We start from the raw sequence: 22052 nt of genomic DNA, 5'->3' as shown, positions 1-22052 counted from the left end.
AGACCAGCTGGTCACATGACTAACTGGATGTTCCAGGGTTTTCTTTTGAACTGGCCACAGAGAGTTTGAAGGCAGAGTCTCTGTTTGCTCCTGGACTGAGAAGATCTCTCCTGTCTGCTCCCATCTCTTTCTCACAAGCCTCTGAATCCACTGAAGACACATGAACTCCAAGAGAGAAAAGTCTTCTACAGTGAACAAGGTTTAAGAAGAATACTGGGCCCCAATGAAAAGCAAGATCTACCTACAATCAAGGACTCTACAGTGAAGAACCATAACAACAACTCTTCAGATATTGCCTCAAACTTCTCCACTTTATTTTTCTTCTGCTCTTTTCTGTCTCTATTTGCATGCATGTATCATGTATTCATGCTAGTGTGGACGCATTTTGTATCTGTAGGTGTTAACCGAATTAGAGTTTAAGTTCAAGTTTAATAAATTTCAACTTTTCTTCTTTGAACCTAAGAAAGCCTGTTTGTGCTGGTTTCTTTGCCTTATAATTGGAAAGCAGTGAAGAAGGATTCACCAAGGGGGAGCTAAAAACATGGTGTGTTTAAAATTAACAGTAAGACCAGCTGAAGGCTGAAAGGGAACCCTTAGACCTCTTTTTCACTTGGTTGTAACAATATGCAGGTGAAGGGAGTTAATTGGGGTTTTAGTTGAGCACTTAAAAAGGAGACACTCACTGGGACCGGGGAGGGACTGTGGATTGTATCCTGCTTAGCAGTCCTGGAATGCACTTCCTCACCTTCAATGTCTGTTAGTATGTAAATGTTTTTTATCAGCCAAGGCTGATCTGTTTAACAAGTCATTTCCTCACTCCAACAACAGTTGGAGTGAGGAGCTACATGTTTGTAATCCTTTTATTTTGTACAATAAATGTGAAACTGAGTAAATAAAGGCTCCATCCTTATCCTTCCATAACAAGCTTTCTGGAGTTTAACATGGTAGCAGAGGATGGCTGCCTAATGCTGAAGGTTGGAAAATAGGACGTTTGTTTTTGGATAGAAAACTAAAGTTTCAAGGCCCATTGTAAAAAATATGGCAGAAAGCAAGTGTAAATTGTCAGGGTCTGATTACCCTCCGATTTCCTTGGAGTCTGAACTATATGACCAGAGGAAGAATGAAGTGGCTATGTGGACATGGGTTACATCTCTACCAATGTGGAAACAAGGTATGGCCTTGGCATTGTCACTTCCTACCAAAAATAAAATCAGAAGTCAAGTGTTTTGTGAACTGGATGCTCGTCAGTTGGATACTGATGAAGGATTGGATCTTCTGTTAGAATTCTTGGATGAAATTTACAAGAAAGATGACCTATTGAGTGTGTATGAGGCATGGTCAGACTTTGATAGATTTCAGAAAACAGATGGTTATTCAATGGAGTAATATATCATGGATTTTAACAGACTGTATAAAGGATTGAGGAAATTCAATTTGGAGATCCCTGGTTCAGTGCTAGCCTTTAAGTTGCTAGATTGTGCTGGGTGTCGCATATGGACAGGCTCCTGGTTCTAACTGGGGTTCAGTTCTTGGACAAAGACTCCCTGTTGGTCCAAATGTCTGCGACCTTAAAGAAATTCCTGCGGAAACAGTCATTTCCTGCAGCCCTGGTAGAACAAGCGGGACACTCTGCGGTGACGCAAAGAACGGAGAATTCAATGTTTACAAGATTTAGAAATAATCCAGGTACTGGAAGCAGGCTTAAGTACAATGGAAGAGTTAAAGACAGGAGGAATGAGGATGAAAGCACCTTTAGCAGGTCTGAATATTACAGTGGAAGACAGGGTTGGAACAGCAATCAAAGATGAATGAATCCCAGGAATGCCCAAGGAACAGTTAATAGGTGCTTCAGATGTGACTCAAAGTATCATTATCAATGAACTGCCCTAAGCGGAGGGACAGAGTCTTCGAAATAACACACGACGCAGAGAATTCTGAAGCAGAACAGGAATATACTGATGGATCTGAACGAATTGTACTAGTCACAAGGAGGTTTAGTCCTGTGATAAATGTATTGGTTGTGGATTCGTTTGGGTGGCGCAGTGGTTAACACCGCGGCCTCACAGCTCCAGCAACCCGGGTTTGATTCTGGGTACTGCCTGTGCAGAGTTTGCAAGTTCTCCCTGTGACCGTATGGGTTTTTGCTGGGTGCTCTGGTTTCCTCCCACAGCCAAAGACTTGCAGGTCGATAGGTAAATTGGCCATTGTAAATTGCTCCTAGTGTCGGTAGGTTGTAGGAGAATGATGGGGCTGTGGTAGAGAATATGGGATTAATGTAGGATTAGTATAAATGGGTGGTGGTTGGTCAGCACAGACTCAGTGGTCTGAAGGGCCTGTTTCAGTGCTGTGAGTCTAACTGTGTGGTACTAGATAGTGCTTGCACGTCAACAGTATGTGGAACTGATTGGTTACAGTGTTACCTAGATTCACTCAGTAGTGAGGATCAATGCAAGATTAAGGAGTATAAAAGTACTACCAGGTTTGGTGATGACAACACATTGAAGTCATTGAAGAGAGTAGTAATCCCATGTTAAATAGCTGGGGTAAGCCACTTTATCAGTATTGATGTAATCTCCAGTGAGATCCCTTTACTATTGAGTCAGCCTTCAATGAAAAAGGCACAGATGAAACTTGATATGGAGCATGATAAGGCAATTGTTTTTGGAAAGTCAGTGAATTTGCAATTTACCCAGTCAGGGCATTATTGTATCCCCTTAACAAAGCCTGATATTTCTAGTCAGAGTGTTAGTGTTGATGGCATCAGGTGTTCCGAATCAGAGAGATAAAAGGCAAATTGTCTTAAAGTTACACAGACAATTTGCTCACCCGTCTTGTCAGAGATTAAAAACCCTACTAAAAGATGCAGGTGTGATTGATGGAGAGTATACGAGGATAATAGAAGAGATTAATGAAAAGTGTGAAATCTGTAAAAAGTATCGGAGGACACCATCACGTCCTATTGTCAGCCTTCCATTGTCATGTGACTTTAACGAGGTGGTTGCCATGGATTTAAAGGTATGGGGCAAAGACAAGAATAGTTTCATTCTACATTTTATAGACCTAGCAACTAGATTTGGTCTTACTACAATAATAAATAATATAATAAAGGATAAAAGGGTGATTCTAGACAAAATTATGGAGAAATGGATAGGGACTGGGCTTGGGGCACCAGCTACGTTCTGACTATTAATGGAGAGGAATTAGCCAATGACGAGTTCAGGGATATGTGTGAAAACATGAACATTATGGTTCTGAATCCTGCAGCTAAAGGTCCTTTCCGCAGTGGGCTTTGTGAAAGGAATCATGCAGTGGTTGATGAAATGTTACATAAAATCTTAGCTGACCAGCCAAACTGCAAGCTGACAACCGCCCTGGCATGGGCGGTTCATATGAAGAATTCGCTTCAGATGATTGGAGGATATAGTCCCTATCAGTTAGTATCCCTAACAGTATGATAAAACAGGATCTGGCCACAGTGGACTGGGAGCAGCTCCTTGTAGGAAAGTTTACATCAGACCCATGGAGTCATTCAAAGAGGAAATAGTGAGAGTTCAGAGCCAACATGTACCCATTAAGGTGAAGGGTAGGACCAACAAGTCCAGGGAACCCTGTATGTCAAGGGATATAGAGGATTGGATCAGGAAAAAAAAGAGGCTTATGGCAAATTCAGAGCGCTGAAAACAGTGTGGGGGGGGGGGGGTTACTTAAAAAAGTAATTAGGAGAGCGAAGAGGGGACATGAAAGAGCCTCCGATAAACAGCAAGGGAGATCTTCTAGCAGTAGTTTCGAAAGACATCAAAGTGCTAATAGAGGCCGTAGTATGTACAGATTCCACAATGAAACGAAGGCTAAAGAGCAGTCTTGGAATAGAACTAGAAGCAGAAGTCTTCATGATTGTCAAGTTTTAGTGGCTGCCAATAAACGTGAGGATACATTAATAAGAGAAGCAAAACATAAGGAATTAGAGAGTTGAAGAGAGTTTGATGTTTATTCTGAGGTACCAGATCGGACACAGCCAGTCTTGTCAGGTAGATGGATTTGTACTGAAAAAGTCCTTCCTGATGGAACTTTTAAGGCTAAAGCAAGGCTAGTTGTGAGGGATTTTGAAGAGTGACTGGATGATACCGATGTTATAATGGACTCTCCCACAGCTGGAAAAGTAATCTTGAAAATCGTTTTGGCTCTTTTGGCCACATATTCATGGGAGTGTAGATCCATTGACATAAAAGCTGCATTTCTGCAAGGTGATACACTTCTCTCTGAAAAGTATCAGAAACCACCTAAAGAGGCAGCAGATACAGAAGGAAAATTATCGAAACTGAACAAATGGGGATGTGGTAGAGAATATGGGATTAATGTAGGGTTAGTATAAATGGGTGGTTGTTGGTCGGCACAGACTCGGTGGGCCGAAGGGCCTGTTTCAGTGCTGTATCTCTAAATGAAGAAATAAATAAATAAAAATAAATGTGTCTATCGTCTTAATGATGCTTCCAGGGTGCGGTATTTCTCGGTAAGAATTGTTTTGTTGAAAATTGGTTGTGTTCAACTAAAAGCAGATCCTGCGATGTTTTATTGATATCATAAAGGGAAACTTCCAGGCACCTTCATGATGCATGTTGATGATTTCTCATGGGATGGTACTGCGGATTTTGAGAAATATGTTATTAATAAGATTAGGGCAGAATTTAAGATTGGGAGTCAGGCTTGTGGGGCCTTTAAATATATTGCTTTCAATGTTAAGCAGACTAAGTCTGGAATAAGTTTGAATCAACAATCCTATTTAGAGAGTGTTCCTCCCATCCCAGTTAATCGTGTCAGGTCATCACAGAAAGATGATGATCTATCTGAAGCAGAAATTGAGCAATTGTGAAGCCTGGTGGGTCAATTAAACTGGTTGTGCTCTCAGACTAGGCCTGATGTTAGTTTTGATGTGTTGGAGTTAAGCATCAATGATGAAACATCCAAAAGTTGAGAATGTTTTGAGGGCAAATAAAACGTTGAAAAAACTAAATCTGGAGAAATGTGTACTGAAATTCCCATCCTTAGGTGACCCAAAGAACATGAAGGTAATAATTTTTAGTGATACTTCACATGCTCATCTTGCCGATGGGTATTTGAGTGCAGCTGGCTTCATAATATTTCAGATGGGTGAAAATGGGAAATGCTGTCCTTTAGCTTGGAGGCTAAGAAAATAAAATGGGTTGTTAACAGCACGTTAGCTGCAGAAACACTGGGTCTTGTGGGTCTTTTGAGTGATGAGCTACATGTTTGTAATCCTTTTACTCTGCACAATAAATGTGAAACTGAGTAAATATAGGCTCCAGCCTTATCCTTCCATAACAAGCTTTCTGGAGTTTAAAACCAAACACTCCTTCCAGGGGAAACAGCAATTTACTTGTACTTCATTCAATTTAGTTTACTGTATTTGCTACTCACAATGTGGTCTGCTATACACTGGGGAGACCAAACACAGACAGGGTGACCACTTTGCGGAACACCACGGTTCAGTCCATAAGCATGACCTGAAGCTTCCTGTCACCTGTCATTTCAATTCGCCACCTTGCTCCCACTCTGGCCTTTATGTCCTTGGCTTGCTACAGTTCCAATGAAGCTCAACGCAACCTCGAGGAACAGCACCTCATCTTTCGACTGGGCACTTTACAGCCTTCTGGACTCAACACTGAGTTCAACAATTTTAGATCATAACCTCTGCGCCATTTTGTTCTGTGTTTCTTTGCTTGATCGTTTTTTTCTCTGGTTTCTTTCTTAATCCCTTTATCTTATTTTTGGATGATAGCCCTTCAACATTCTGCCATTCACAGTTCCTTTAGATACATCTTTTATTTCTTTACTTGTCCCATTACCACACCCTTTGGCTTTGTGGTTAAACCTTTTGTCATTTAATCTCTCCTGCCTGCCACCCAATCACAGACCTTCCCTTGTGTTCTTCTTGGCCCCTCCCCATTTCACTTGCTTAAAACCTATTAGATTTCGAACTTTTCTTAGTTCTGATAAAAGGTCACAAACTGGAAATGTTAACTGTGTTTCTCTCTCCACAGTCACTGTCAACCCTGCTGAGTATTTCCAGCATTTTCAATTTTTATTACAGATTTTCAGCAGTATTTTGCTTTTAAAGCATTCTCCCCCTGAACAGCTCATTTAACAGTCTGGAGAGCTTGGGATGTGAAGCAAAACATCACACAGTGTGGGCAGGTAAGGGGGTAGTGGAGTGGGTCATTGCAGCTGTGTCCAGCTACCACAGGAACTGGTAGTGTAGGGCAAGCGTGCAGCACAGAAGTTGTACCACCTCTGGACAATGATGCTGTACAGCGATGCCTAGATACTATTCTGAGGTTCTGAGGTAGTGTGATTGAGGCAAATAACTTAGATGCTCTCAAAACTAGATGGGTACATGAGAGAAGCAGCAAATGAAAGATATGCTGAAAGGTTGAGATAAGGCAGATGGAATGGGAGGAGTCTCGCGTGCAGTATAAACCACAGCAAGGATTGGATGGGTCAAAATGGCCTGTTTCTGTGCTGTTTATTCTATGTAATTCTACGAGTTGGTGAGTCCGTATAGATTGTATGAGTGTAGGTATGTCCGTATAGGTTTGTCAGTATCCACAGTGAACATATCAGTGTCAGGCATGTCTGTGTCGATTGTTTCACTGCAAGTGTGATAATTCAGGAGTGTCAGTGCGAGAAGTCACACAAGTTCACTAACAGGCACCAGTTCAGAAACAGAGCTGCTCCCAGGCTGTGCAGGTTGGTGCCTGATAATGCAGACAGAGAACGAAGAAAGGACCAGGCTAACCTCGAGATGGTAAACACTGCCCCGAGCCCTCATCACCAGCTCAGTTGATGGGATGGACCGACCACAAGCCCGACAGGCCCCACCATTTCCAAACAACCTGTAAAAAAAAATAGGGGAACATGAAAGAAAGGAAGAGAGGGGGTGATGCAGAGACAGAGGGAGAGAGAGGAGGGAGATGGAGAGGGTGAAGGGAGACAGAGGGGAACACAAAGACAGAAGGGGATGGAGAGAGAAAGGTGGGGAGAGAGAGGTCAGGAGAGAAAGAGAGGTGGAGAGAGAGGGAAGAGATGGGGAGAGAGAGAGGGAAAAAGAGGAAAGGGAGAGATAAAAAGAGAGGAAAGGCAGAAGAGAGAGAGAATAAAGGGAGAAAAATAGACTGGAGAAACAAAAGAGAGGGCGAGGGAGGAAATACATGCGATAGAGATACCGATCAGTTGATTGAGACATCGCAGATACAACATGGCAACTTAGTGTTATACACCTTCATCACCCATTAGAAAATGGCAATACTGATAGGTGAAGAAGTTCTAGTAGCCTCAGTGCCCTCTGTAAAGGAAAGCCCTGTAACCCTAGCAGGGGGAACTCTGAAGGACTGTGATGTACCCGCCTCCTCTTGTTCACAGCATTGCTCCGTGCCCCTTGACCTTTACCCCCATTTGCTCCATTGGTCTATTTCCCCCACTCTCCTTACCTCTCGGCTTTTCACTTTCAGCTGCCCTCAGTTTAAATCTGTGCAGGTATGAATGAGAGAATCGGGTTAAACTGGTTATCTGGTGAACTGGGAACACTGGACTACACAACCGAGGAGCTGAGCTCCAGAACCATCCTGGTCCCTACAGAAGAAACTGGCATCTGGTGCAGGGGAGAGATTTGCTTAACAGAAGCCAGAGGTGGGAGCTTGAACTAAATTGTCAGCTTGGCTCAGTTAGCAGCACTCTCATCTCTGAGCCCAAAAGTAGTGGGTTCAAGTTCCCACTCCAGAAGCACGAGCATAAAAATCTAGGCTGATGCTCCAATGCAGTACGGAGAGGTTGCTGCACTGACAGAGGTGCTGTCATTGGTATGAGATGTTAAATGGAGGCCCTTCCCAGGTGGATGTAAATGATCCCATTGTTCTATTGAAAGATTATCAGAGTTATCCCTGGTGTTGTGGCCAATGTTTGTCCCTCAATCAATGGCAATAAAATAGGTGATCTGGTCATTGTCTTATTGCTGCTTCTGGGAGCTTGCTGTGCACAGATTGGTTGCTGCATTTCCTACATTACATCAGTGACTCCACTTTATAAAGTATTTTGTTGGCTGTAAAGAGTCTTTGGGACATCCTATGGTTGTAGAAGCACCTTTTCTTTTATCAGAAATATTCCAAGCTGGTGCTGGTCACATGGTGCGTTCAGCGTTTTCCAGCTACTCTCACCATTTTAAACTTATCAGACTTGAGATTCGGGGTCTTCTCTCAGCACACTTTACTGTCAGACTCTTAACAACACGAGAGGTTTTTTTTTGGTGGGACTCTGCAGCAAGCCCCACCCCCCCCCCCGCCCCCATTTTCTCACCAACCACCCTCCACCCTCTCGCCATGAAATAGTGGAAATGCACTCAGTGTAATCAGCAGCATTGTGGGAAATATGTACAACAGCAGCATTTTGGGTAATGTTTGCACATTGTGTTCTCTTTATCAGCACTGCTGCCTGTGAGACTGATTGAGCAAGAGCTGTGCTCTGGAATGTGAAGGAGACAGAATCTCTCTCTCCCTTGCAAGTAAAAATAAACAGTACACTGTTAACCTCTATCAGACGGTGTGGAGAACACAAGAACACAAGAAGTAGGAGTAGGCCATTCAGCCCCTCGAGCCTGCCCCGCCATTCAATAAGATCATGGCTGATCTGTCCAAGGTCTCAACTCCTCTTTCGGGCTTGCTTCGCATAGCCCTCGACTCCCCGAGGTTTCAAAAATCTATCTACCTCCTCCTTAAATACATTTAGTGACCTAGCCTCCACAACTCTCTGAGGTAGAGAATTCCAGAGATTCACCACCCTCTGAGAGTCATTTGATTTTAATTTGGCTCCCACAACATTTTGGTGTCATTGGCAGGATTCACCTCGAGAGTCGGGAACGCCGACACGACGGGACAATAACAAGCGAGGGTTAATCACTCGTTAAGTTGTGGGAATACCCGAGTGTTAGGTGGACCTCGCAGGAATCCAGGCCTGACGTCTGGGAGGTAGCAAGGTACACGTTGGCGGCGCGCGGGTAGGATTCGCCTTCAGAGTCGGGAACGTCACATGACGGGACAACAGCAATGAGTGAGTATCAAGCACTCATGTTAAGTTGTGGGAATACCCGTGTGTTAGGTGGACCTCGGGGGAATCCGGGCTCTTGTAGTCATGATGGTGCCCCAGTGGGGCCCGGAGAACTCACCAAAATAGTCATGGAAAAGCAAAAGAAAGTCTCTGTCAAAATGGTTAAAGACGGGTGGGATCCAGAGTCCGAAACAGCCAAACAGAAGGAGTGGTGGCAAGGACAGAAAAAGGATAAAGATAATAAGGCAGTTATCATAGTAGTTAACAGGTATCTAGGGTACTCAAAACGAGCCCAGGAAAAGGTCAAAGAACTTGTCTTAAAGTGCAAGGACTTGGAACCTAAGTGTGATAATTTGAAGAACTAGTTACATAGACAAGGATTAGGAACAAAGGGGGATGATCTGGTGGGTGAGGCAGAACAGTGGACACAGGGTGCACTTGTACGCAGGCCTTGATGAAAGCAGTTCGGCTGATGGTATATTAGTGACAGTGCAGGAGAGATGAGGCTGAGGAAATAAAACTCAGGTCGGAACTTTAAAGTGAGTAAAAGAAAATTACTGTGTCTTTCATTCGAGTCTGTATGGATGTTGGAAGCTTCCACGAATGAATGTCCTTATCTGTGTAGCTTGTGTTCTGTAGAGCTAATAGTTGTTAACACTTTGTAGTCTGGATTTAATGGTGAAAGCATGAGTCTGTTACTTGTTCTATTTATATACATATATATTTTTGTAGGACCCATTAAAGGAATCAATATTTCAAAGTTGTATGGAACTAAGGAAGTGTGAATGTGATTATTGAGTGTGCGTCTATGTCAATTTAATATTAAGTAAAGTTTAAGTGAGGATCTGTAGGAATTTTATCCCTGACTATGCTCAGATGGCCCAACCGCTACAGGATCTCCTAAAGGGGGGGAAAAGGAGCACGGGGATAAATAATGGCCAGTAGCATACTACTCTACAAGACAGAACTCAGTAGCCGCCGGTTTACCACAATGTGTAGCGGTGCTAGACTGTGCGGCATGGGCAGTCAGGACCAGAAAACCTGTGGTAATTCTAGGGGACATAGTCCTATATACCCGACACACCCTGGTAGAACTACTGAATACGGGAAGACTGAGAACAGTCTCCAATGTCCAAAGGGCGACAGTACACTGTTAACCTCTATCAGACGGTGTGGAGAGTCATTAATTGATTTTAATTTTTCTCCCACAACGGCCGGGCCTACCTCACTGGCCCTGGCGACCCCGACCCCACTTACCTTGGTCCTGGTGTCTCCTCCATCTGCGCTGCTCCAGGCCTCCTGTAGTACCGGCAGTGACCACTGTTTTGGGTGGCGCTGAGCTGCCGGACCTCTGATTGGCCGGCAGCTCTCGAAGGCGTGATTTTGTCCCTTAAAGAGGATGGCATCCCCGATAGCTAGCAGTTAATTGCCTGGCTGCCTTTGGCCGAGGTTTGATAGAGGGCCGACACGGGGTCCCCCATGCCTTCCTCTAAAATTAAAGCAAAATACTGCAGATGCTGAAAATCTGAAATAAAAACAGAAAATGCTGGAAATACTCAGCTGGTCAGGCAGCATCTGTGGAGAAAGAAAAGCAGAGTTAATGTTTCAGGTCTGTGACCTTTCATCAGAACTGGCAAAGGTTAGAAATGTAATAGACTCTGAGCAAGTGAAGGGGTGAGGGGTATGGATGGGGAATGGAACAAAAGGGAAGGTGTGTGATTGGGCAGAGAGCAGGAGAGATTAAATTATAAAGATGTCATAGGGCAAAGGCAAAGAGAGTGTTAATGGTGTGTGGTGAAAGACTAAGCATTAGTGCAGAGAGAGTGTTAATGGCAGAATAATGAACAGCTCTGTACAAAAGTTCCCACTTGCTTAAAACCTATTACATTTCTAACCTTTGCCAGCTCTGATGAAAGGTCACAGATCTGAAATGTTAACTCTGCTTCTCTCTCCACAGATGCTGCCAGACCTGCTGAGCATTTCCAGCACTTTTTGTTTTTATGTCAACAGATCTTTGCTTGCTGCCATGCAGGCTCAGACTGCTGCCATCATGACTGTGGGTACCAGTGCAAAAGGGGCTCACAGGCTCTCACAGCAGTCCAGCAATCTGTACTCCATCCACAGAACTGACAGTGGTTCAATGGAGCACAAACGTGTTGTCCTCTCTCAGGATGACAGCATTTGTGCTCCTGCCACTGCCACTCTGCCAGTTCCCTTGCTATTGCCTGTTAGCTAGCCAGCTCAGACTGCTGCCACCCATATGTAGATGGAGCAGTCTGAAGGCAGGCCTTCCAGGCCCAGAGCTGCTCATGGTCATCCTGCAAGGCTGTCGGTTTTGCATCTATTATTGGAAGTGTTGGATAAAGTTGCTATAGAATGGTCTTTTTGTTGGTGTCTTTTATTTCAGGATTTTGTCCAAGATCGGTCCTAGCAAAGGGATGGAAAGGTGGGGAATTGTGGAGCAGCAATGATGCGGGAATGAGATTTTAGGGGAAATGGAGTCTGATTGGCTGTTCACAGGCATCGCATAAAGAGTGATAGGGTCCCAAATCCCTCCTCCTCCTCCTTCTCTTCCTCCACCCGCGGTGCTCACTGAAGCCTGGTGGCAAGGGCTGTGCCCTCATGAGAGCCGGGTTGTGGAGGGGATAGCACACCACCATGAGTCTGGAGACACACTCTGGTGAGTATTGAAGGGTTCCCCCAGAATGGTCCAGGCAGCGAAACCATTGTTTTGGAAAGCTGATGGTTTGCTCCACAACGTTCCTAGTGGCAGCATGGCTCTCATTATACACACACTGTCCATGCACGGTCAGATGATGGAGGGGATTCATGAGCCATGAGTAGAGCAGGTAGTCCTCATCACCAAGCAGCCAGGATTGTCATGGTGGCTCAGATATAGTGTGAGAGGCTCATTTGTACAGGATGTAAGTGTGGCTGCTGCCAGGATAGTGGCCATTCACTAATATGATTCTCTGTGCAATGATCACACTGTCATGAAGATGCTTCCATTATTAATAATTTTTGATAACTTGTGTTTAAAAGACTGTGGAAAATATCTCATTGAAACCTGCAAAATACTTAAAGGGATAGACAGGGTAGATGCAGGTAAGATGTTTCCCCTGGTTGGGGAGTCTAGAACCAGGGGACACAATTTCAAAATAAGGGGGAAGCCACTCAGGACCGAAATGAGGAGAAATTTCTTTACTCAGAGGGTTGTGAATCTTTGGAATTCAGTCATTGAGTATGTTTAAAACAGAGATTGACAGATTTCTAAATACCAATGAGATGAAGGGATATGGGGCTAGCGTGGGAAAAAGACATGGAAGTGCATGATCAGCCATGATCGTATCGAATGGCGGAGCAGGCTCGATGGGCTGAATGGCCTACTCCTATCCCTATGTACCTGAGAAGATGCCAGTACTTGTTTTTTTTTAAAAAAAGGGTCACTGGAAGGGCAATTGGGATTTTGTCTAAAAAAAATACTTACTGGAAGTCACATGTCTTAAGCTAAGTAAACAGCTGGATTCTTATGGACTATGGAACTATTTGGACTTAGAGAAGTCACATATCTGGATTTATGGTTGTCAGGAGTTTTGGTTTCATTTTTGGATATTGTTTGGAGTTCACTTGGGGTTGCAGCCAGCAGAGAGAGAGAGAGAGGCAACCAAGTCATCCTGTTCCACTTCTTTGTGAAGCCCTAAGAATCCAATGTGAGAGCTGGAGAAACTGACGCAGCATTTCTTCTGAGAAGCTTCTGGAAGACTTCCTCTCGACATCTCCTGAACGAACTGCTTCTGAAAAGATCCCAGTGACAAGCGCATGTATCTAGTGACACCCGTCTGCGTGTACCAGACTGAGAGTCATCTGGAACATTCCATATCTTTATCATTTTTCTTCACGAATTAACAATAACTTGGCCACAGTTTTTTTTTAAATTGATCTCTGCAGAGCCAGTTTTTTCATTTTTTTTCTTTTTTTGTTCGGTTATTTTAGAAGGTAGATATTTATACTTTTGTATTTCAAACTGTGTGTTAATAAACTTTGCATTTTTATTGAATAAGTCTTGTTTATTAATAAATCAACAATTTTGTTGTTTAATAAGGAAATCTGGTTGGTGGATTGTTATTCTGAAATTAATATAGATAACAAGTATATAATTGACCGTATCGGTAACTGGGTAAAACATTTAGATATATGTTGGGACCAGTGGAGAAAGACAGTGCCTTCCTCCAACCTCAGTCAACAACATGTTGATGGAGTGGTACGTTTTGTGGTTCTGGTACATCTCCCTGTTAATATGTGGTGCCCGCAGAGCCTCATGTGTGCAATCAATGGCTTCCTGCATCACTGGGAATCCTGCTACCCTGATAAAACCACATGCCCACTCCTCCTGCTTCTCTCTGGTTGGAGAGATTATGATGAAATTCCCTCTCCCGGTGTACAGGACCTGTAATCTCCCTGATGCAGTGATGCATGGCGAACTGCGAGATGTTGGCAATGTCGCCGGCTCCCAGCCTGGAAGGATCTGGATGCATAGAAATGGAGGGCAACAGTGATGTTCCTGGCCATTGGCAGCACCGTCCTTGCCCTACTTTGGAGCTGCAGGTCCGTTTGCAGGAGGTGGCACAGTTCAGTGACTGAATCATCTTAGCCACTGCTCCTAGCTGAGGTGAAGGTAGGAGAAGTGTTCCTGGAAGGTGTTAGATTGATACGGCCTTCTCCTCTGCTCGTGGGGGTAGGTGGAAATGTGCAGTAATCAGTTCAGCCATGAACTTATTGAACAGCAGAGCAGGCTCGAAGGGCCGAGTGGCCTACTCCTGCTCCTAATTCGTAAGTCCGTATGTTTTCTATGAGCACAGCTTCCCCTCTCTGCTGCCTGTGCTCTATCTCCCTGCCGTGCTGTAGCCCAAGTGGGACTGCATCTAATCCCCCACTTAGTGATCGGAGTTTGAAGGCCTGTCAGCAGAAAGCATTCTCTGAACTACTTGGAAAAATCCAGCAGCACACCCTTCTAACTCCAACAACTGGTGACAGCTCCTTCAACACAGAACACAGTCCGTCCACGAACTCTGCAGTAAGAACAGAAAGTCTAAAGCACTTCACCTGAAAGTACCATGTGGATCCCTTTAAATAGAGCTGGTGGCGGGTCCCTGGTGCAGCTGAATGCTTGTTCAGCAGAGTGTGTATAAGAGAAGGCATTAACAGGACCTACGAGGTCCAACATGGCCGATCGGGCACCAAATCAGGGTTAGACGTTGAGTGCCATCACAATCTGTCCACTCTGCATGCTTCCGGCAGACAGGAAGCACATACACACTAGTGCCCTCCCAAGCAAGGCGTGCCATGTGGTCTGCATCGGAAGTGGCTGGAAGCAGTTGACCACCATTTTCTGCACCTCTAGGCTCTCATAGCACCAACATCAGCAGCACTACGGAGCCCAATTTTGTGGCCCTGCAGGTTTAACACTCAAGGGGCGGTGCAGTGGTCAGCACTGCAGCCTCACAGTTCCAGCGACCCGGGTTCAGTTCTGGGTACTGCTTGTGTGGAGTTTGCAAGTTCTCCCTGTGATTACATGGATTTCTGCCGGGTGCTCCAGTTTCTTTCCACAGCCAAAGACTTGCAGGTTGATAGGTAAATTGGCCATTGTAAATTGCCCCTAGTGTAGGTAGGGGTAGGAGAATGATGGGGATGTGGTAGAGAATATGGGATTAATGTAGGATTCGTATAAATGGGTGTTTGTTGATTGGCACGGACTTGGTGGGCTGAAGGGCCTGTTTCAGTGCTGTATCTCTCTGACTCTAAGTGCTAATTAGATGCAATTTTCAAAGAGCAGTACACATGTGCTGCTCACACCAACTTCCACTGAAGGGGGTGGGGTGCTCTGGTTGGCACATTGCAGGATGGCTCAGGGACTGAGAAAGGGTGCACAAGTTCTCAGACAGCCTGGTGGAGGCAGTTCAGAGGAGGAGGGATGTACATCCCCCCCCTCCTCACCTTCCTGTCCCTCTCTCCTACAGCAGCTGGTGCTGCTCTGTCTGGCCTCATGTCCTCCTCCCATTCTTCACCCAGACTAAGGGAGACCCCTAGCAAGATTTAGTTTAGAGATACAGCACTGAAACAGGCCCTTCAGCCCACCAAGTCCGTGCCAATCAACAAACACCCATTTATACAAATCCTTCATTAATCCCATATTCCTACCAAACATCCCCACCTGTCCCTATATTTCCCTACCACCTACCTATACTAGGGGTAATTGCTAATGGCCAATTTACCTATCAACCTGCAAGTCTTTGGCTTGTGGGAGGAAACCGGAGCACCCGGAGGAAACCCACGCAAACACAGGGAGAACTTGCAAACTCCACACAGGCAGTACCCAGAATTGAACCCGGGTCGCTGGAGCTGTGAGGCTGCGGTGCTAACCACTGCACCACTGTGCCGCCCTACAAGATGCCCATGAACAAGCACTCCCTTAATCCTGGGGACTCCTGTAAAGGTGCCCAATAAATTGGATCAGCACTTACTCTTTTTAGGTGAAATCCTTAGAGAATTTATGGAATAAATGTTGTTTGCTAAGACTTCACTAACAAAGTGTCCCAGAAAGTCTCCTGATGTGTTTCATAGGTCCTCTCCAACAGTAATGAAATGGTGAGTGTCCTTTTAAATAGCACTTGAAATCAACGTCAACACCATGTTTACTCCCAAAAAAGCTGGTTGCTGTTAGTAGAGGCTGTTGGTTGAAGCATTAGCCACAAAAGTGCTGTGCAGCCTTTTAAAATACCTGGTAACACTCAATAAAGTGGCAAACTGCTATTTAACAAGCCAGTCCTCGTGCTGGATTCAACTCCTTTATCAAAATAGCATTGTACTCTGAGATGGCATTGCAGCCCCCGACCCCCTTCTCAGATGATGAGCACAGAATCGAAAATCACCCTCCAAGGTTAACAACTTAAATGTGTATTTATCTAGCACCTTTCACATCCTCAGGATGCCCAAAGGCACTTCAGCTGATAAATCACTCAGTACTGCAGTGTAGTGTCAGTTAAGATTTTTATGCTTAAGTCACTGAAGTGGGACTTAAACTCACAACCTTCAAACTCCAAAGCAAGAGTGCAGCCTGCTAAGCCAAGACTGACACCTACTTGGGCTGTTGTGCCGATTTTGAAAACATAGGGAGAATCCTGAAGATACAAGTGAGAAGGGAATCTCAAGAAAGGTTTTCTGATGTTATCCTGCACACATTATCTAAACCCAGCTATCAAAGCCATTTCAGAAGAGGCCACAGGGACCCAAAAATGGTCCATCAGCAGAACAGAAGGTCAGAGCGAAGCAGGAAACTTTACTGTGACCACCCAGCACGTCCCAAAAACTGTAGTGAGCCGTCTTCATCACATCACTCATGCTAACCAGCGTTAACAAAAGGGGCTCATTCTTGGCTGCAGACTCTCATGATTGAAAATAAAGGCCATGTTATTGTAACACTAGAGAGGAAAACCATGCTAACAAATAACTGGCACCAAATGAAGCCAATTATTAAGTCACGGATTAAGGGAAAATGTTTTAACATCGCTCAGAGGTGTAATTCGTACAATCAAGGCGATGATTGGCTCCACAGGGATATATGGATGTGAATGTAGCAATGCGGAAAGCCAGAGGGAAAAGATGAGGGAATAGGTTAAAGCATGGCAGATGGAATTCAGTGTCAGTTATTGTGAGGAGATGCAGTTTGATAAAAACTACCAGCAGTAATTTTACTGTGAATGCAAGTAGGCTTGGGGCTGTGCGAGAGCAGAGGGATTTGGGGACAGGGTCACATGACATTAAAAGCAACACCTCAGGTTGGTAAGGCTGTAAAAATACTAATGGAAATCTGCATTTTATCACAAGAGCTCCAGAATATAAAAGAGAAAAGATAGTAAGGAGCTCCACACTATGGGGAGGAGAGTGAGGCGATAGACAGGGTGGGTACAATACAGATTCACGAGGGTGCTGCTGGCAAGAAGAAACTCAAATACAAAGAAAGACTTGAACAGTTGTCTTTTTCCAGTAGAATAACGTGGAGTGATATGATAGAGGTGTTTGAAGTTATGAAAGGATGGACCACGGTCAAGAGAAACAAACCGTTTTCAGTAGTTGAGGGGTCTGGAATGAGGGGCCATAATACAAGATTAAATGTAAGAGATTTAGAACAGAGAGCAGGAGAAACTCCTTCATGCACAGAGTTGTCAGGCTGTGGAATTCACTTCCTGGGTCAGGGGTTAAAGGCAGGAACTGGATCAACATTCAAGATTAGACTGGACAGGTGGGTGAAGGATAATGGGTTTAAGGGATATTGGAACAGGGCAGGTAAATGTGATCAGGACTATTTACTCACATGGAGAGTAAATGCTACAGAGTGGGATGGTCTGAATGGCCTGTTTCTGAGATGTAACTTCTATGTGTTTTTTCTGTATGTACACGTGTGTGCATTTGTGCACATATGAATGTGTGTCTATGTACACGTGTATATGCACACGTGTATATGCACGTATCTGTGTGTGTATACATGCATAGGTATGTGTGCACATATCTGTGGATGTCTGTGTACATGCCTGTGTACGTGTGCATGTTTTGTCATTTTGTCATGTGTGTGCATGTGTTTTTACACCCATGTGCAGGATACAGGCAGCAGTTGGTTGTGTGGTATCGCTGATCCTGCCAGTTGTAAGGGGAGACCTGGCTGGTGCCATGTGATATTATCAAACGTTTCTGTACAAATATGAGGGGTAAAATCCCAAATGTTATTGGCACCATGGTAACAGCTAAAGTAAGGCAAAAGCTGCAGGCCCAGAGTTTCCACTCGGCTGTGCTGCTTTTTTCTGCGTAATTCACCAGAAATCATCCAAACCAGCGCAAACCAAGGCGGAATTTCAAGTGCAAATTAGACCCAGTACAACTGGAGTTTCTGTTAAAAAACATTGTGTCAGATGCCAGACCTGCCCCCAAAACTGGCCACACCCCTTGGTTAATTGGGGGAAATCAGCCTGAGCCTCTGATCACTATCCAGTCCCCCTGTATGCTGAGCTTAGGCAGATGTTGGGGGAAGAACAGGATCAGTTTCCATGCAACCCCACACCTGAACATTCTGACATTCAACGTGTGCACAGCAGGGTCCCACACTGGCAATGAGATAAATGACCACACCATCTGTCTTTGTGAAGTTGGTTTGTTGTTTGGGAGATAAATATTGGCCTGGACACAAAGACATCCACTGCTCTTCTTCAAAATAGCATGATGGGATCTTTTACAAGTACCTGAGAGAATAGATAGGGTCTTGATTTAGCGTCTCATCTGAAAGATGGCATCTCAGACAGTGCAGCACTCTCTCAGTACTGGATTATGTGCTTAGGTCTCTGGAGTAGGATTTGAACCCACAACCTTCAGACTCAAAGACAGAGAGACAGAGACGGTAATGAAGTTGGAGAAATTGACTTGAAGTGCCCTTACATTTGACTCACTGGAAGGTGATGACCAACATAAACACAGGGCAGACTGGCGCTGGTACCTGATGTAGTCATTTCTGCAAAGGATCATTCCACTTCTGGTGTAGCAGGAGGTGCCAATCTCTGCCAGCTGAGCTTGGCAACATGAACACTTGAGGCAGGGCGTGTGCCAATAGCGCTCCATCGAGTAGAGAAGGAAGCGCTGCAGAATCTTCAGCCCACATCCCGCACACGTCCTGTGGGCTGAGCTGCTTCTGCCTGACCGAGCTCCTGCAGATCCACAGCTCCGGCTGTTTACCATGGTACCACTGGCACAGTGAGCTGCAAACAGACCGAGGCTTCCACACTTGCTGGGAGTGGAAAACTCTGTCAACAAAATAGCAGAGTTATGCTGATTGGAATATGGGGGACAGAGGAGGAAAGGTCAGCACAGCCAAACTGAGCCTGTCATTATTAAACGTATACAGACACAGACAGAGACACTCTCACACACACACGAATACACACTCTCACACTCTCACACACACACACAGTAACAGACACTCAGTCACACACTCACACACACAGTAATACACACTCACACTCTCACACACACACACAGTAACAGACACACTCACACACACTAATACACACTCTCACTCTCACACACACACAGTAATACACACTCTCACACTCTCACACACACACACAGTAACAGACACTCACTCACACACACTAATACACACTCACACTCTCACACACACACACAGTAATACACACTCTCACACACACACACAGTAACAGACACTCACTCACACACACAGTAATACACACTCACACTCTCACGCACACACAGTAATACACAGTCTCACACTCTCACTCACACACACAGTAATACACACACACTCTCACACACACACACAGTAATACACACTCACACTCTCACGCACACACACAGTAATACACACTCACACTCTCATGCACACACACAGTAATACACACTCTCACACACACACACACAGTAATACACATTCTCACACTCTCACTCACACACACAGTAATACACACTCACACTCTCACGCACACACACAGTAATACACACTCTCACACACACACACAGTAATACACACTCTCACACACACACAGTAACAGACACTCACTCACACACTCACACACACAGTAATACACACACACTCTCACACACACAGTAACAGACACTCACTCACACACTCACACACACACACAGTAACAGACACTCACTCACACACACAGTAATACACACTCACTCTCACACACACACAGTAATGCACACTCACACACACACAGTAATGCACACTCTCACGCACACACACAGTAATTCACACTCACTCGCACACACACACACACAGTAATGCACACTCACACGCACACACACACACACACAGTAATACACACTCACACTCTCACGCACACACACAGTAATACACACTCTCACACACACACACACAGTAACAGACACTCACTCACACACACAGTAATACACACTCACACTCTCACACACACAGTAACAGACACTCACTCACACACACTGTAATACACACTCACACACAGTAATACACACACACTGTAATACACACACACTCACACACACTGTAATACACACACACACACAGTAATACACACACACAGTAATGCACACACACACACACAGAGTAATACACACACACAGTAATACACAGTAACACACACACACACACAGTAATACACTCACTCACACACACACACAGAGTAATACACTCACACAGACAGTAATACACACACACACACACCCTAATACACACTCTCACACATACAAAATCAGACAAATGTACACACATAAATAGAGCAATGCTCCCTCTAGTCTGTCCCAGCACCTCGTCTCCCTCCCTTATCTCCCTTTCCCCTCTCCCTCTCTCATCCCCCTTTCCCCTCTCATCCCCCTTCCCCTCTCCCATCTCCCTTTCCCCTCTCCCTCTCTCATCCCCCTTTTCCCTCTCCCTCTCTCATCCCCCTTTCCCCTCTCCTTCTCTCATCTCCCTTTCCCCTCTCCCTCTCTCATCTCCCTTGATCCTCTCCCTCTCTCATTTCCCCTCTGTCATCTCCCTTTTCCCCTCTCTCATCTACCTTTTGCCCTCTCTCTCTCTCTCCCTCTCTCATCTCCCTTTCCCCTCTCCCATCCCCCTTTACCGCTCTCCCTCTCTCATCTCACTTTCCCATCTCCCCCTCCCATCCCCCTTTACCCTCTCCCCCTCTCATCTTCCCTTCCCCTCTCTCATCTCCCTTTTCCCCTCTCTCTCTCCCTCTCTCATCTCCCCTTCCCCTCTCCCATCCCCCTTTTCCCCTCTCCCTCTCTCATCTCACTTTCCCCTCTCCCTCTCTCATCTCCCTCTGCTGCCTTCCTTTCCCTTCTCACCTGCTCCAGTTGATGTGCAGGTGGGTGACTTGCTGCCTCACTTTATGCTGTAACTTCCAGTGCTGGTGTTGAGCCTCTTGGAGCTGTTGTCTGTGTTGTAAGTGTTTGCAGCTGCCTGGGTCTGTCATGCAGCCAGTCAGAGCTGCCTGTAAGACAGACTGAGCCTTTGGGCCAATGAGCAAATACTGAGGGAGGGCTGGACTCCCACTGAGCTCCATGAAATGTGCTGTTGGTGCGTGAACCCACTGCATAATCACATGAGCTCAATGTAGGGGCTTGAAGCTGGATTCTCTGCTAATAAACAGACTGTGTTTGAGGCCCATTTAGTTTTGGGAAACGAAGTTCCATGTTGATCGCAATAAGCAGTTGTATTGGGGATCAGGAAGGATAAAGGAGACATCAATGTACATTAGGAAGTGATGACACAAAGCTTTGGTTTTAGAGGCAGTTGAGAATCAGCAACCTGAGGTGATCCAAAGTCATTGGTCTCAGGAAGAGTGGAGGCTGAAAAGAAATTGTGTGTGTAGGAGATCGACATAGCTTAGCCCACATAGTTCACAAAAATCACTTCACACCTTTACCATGTCAGTGGAATAACTGTAGAGGCTAGTTCACAGAGTTCAACCACTGGAAATCTCACTCAAAACATACAACAGGAAAAAGGAAAGAACTTCAGTTTTTTTAATAACTCTTGGTCCCACCTACCCAACTTCTCACCACATCCCTCAATCCCACCCTCTCACCACATCCCTCAATCCCACCCTCTCACCAAATCCCTCAATCCCACCCTCTCACCACATCCCTCAATCCCACCCTCTCACCACATCCCTCAATCCCACCCTCTCACCAAATCCCTCAATCCCACCCTCTCACCAAATCCCTCAATCCCACCATCTCACCACATCCCTCAATCCCACCCTCTCATCACATCCCTCAATCCCACCCTCTCACCACATCCCTCAATCCCACCGTCTCACCACATCCCTCAATCCCACCCTCTCACCACATCCCTCAATCCCACCCTCTCATCACATCCCTCAATCCCACCC

At 45.2% G+C, this 22052-nt stretch overlaps 1 protein-coding gene across 1 annotated transcript in view; it reads right to left on the bottom strand.

The window, feature by feature from the left end:
• The window catches only part of LOC137347518 (LIM domain transcription factor LMO4-A-like), a 33346-nt gene extending 12273 nt beyond the window's left edge, over positions 1-21073 (bottom strand). Inside the window, exons 1-3 of the mRNA XM_068011971.1 lie at positions 21004-21073; positions 18656-18959; positions 6815-6911 (exon numbers count right to left, since the gene is read on the bottom strand). Coding sequence (XP_067868072.1) covers positions 6815-6911; positions 18656-18894 — 336 coding nt within the window. The 5' untranslated portion in view covers positions 18895-18959; positions 21004-21073. The remainder of the gene's footprint in view (positions 1-6814; positions 6912-18655; positions 18960-21003) is intronic.
• Positions 21074-22052: the final 979 nt, after the last annotated feature.

Source organism: Heterodontus francisci, chromosome 32 (genome assembly GCF_036365525.1).
Source record: "Heterodontus francisci isolate sHetFra1 chromosome 32, sHetFra1.hap1, whole genome shotgun sequence".
NCBI lineage: Eukaryota > Metazoa > Chordata > Chondrichthyes > Heterodontiformes > Heterodontidae > Heterodontus > Heterodontus francisci.
Note: the sequence above shows the minus strand (reverse complement) of the source record. Positions and strands in the feature narration are given on the sequence as shown.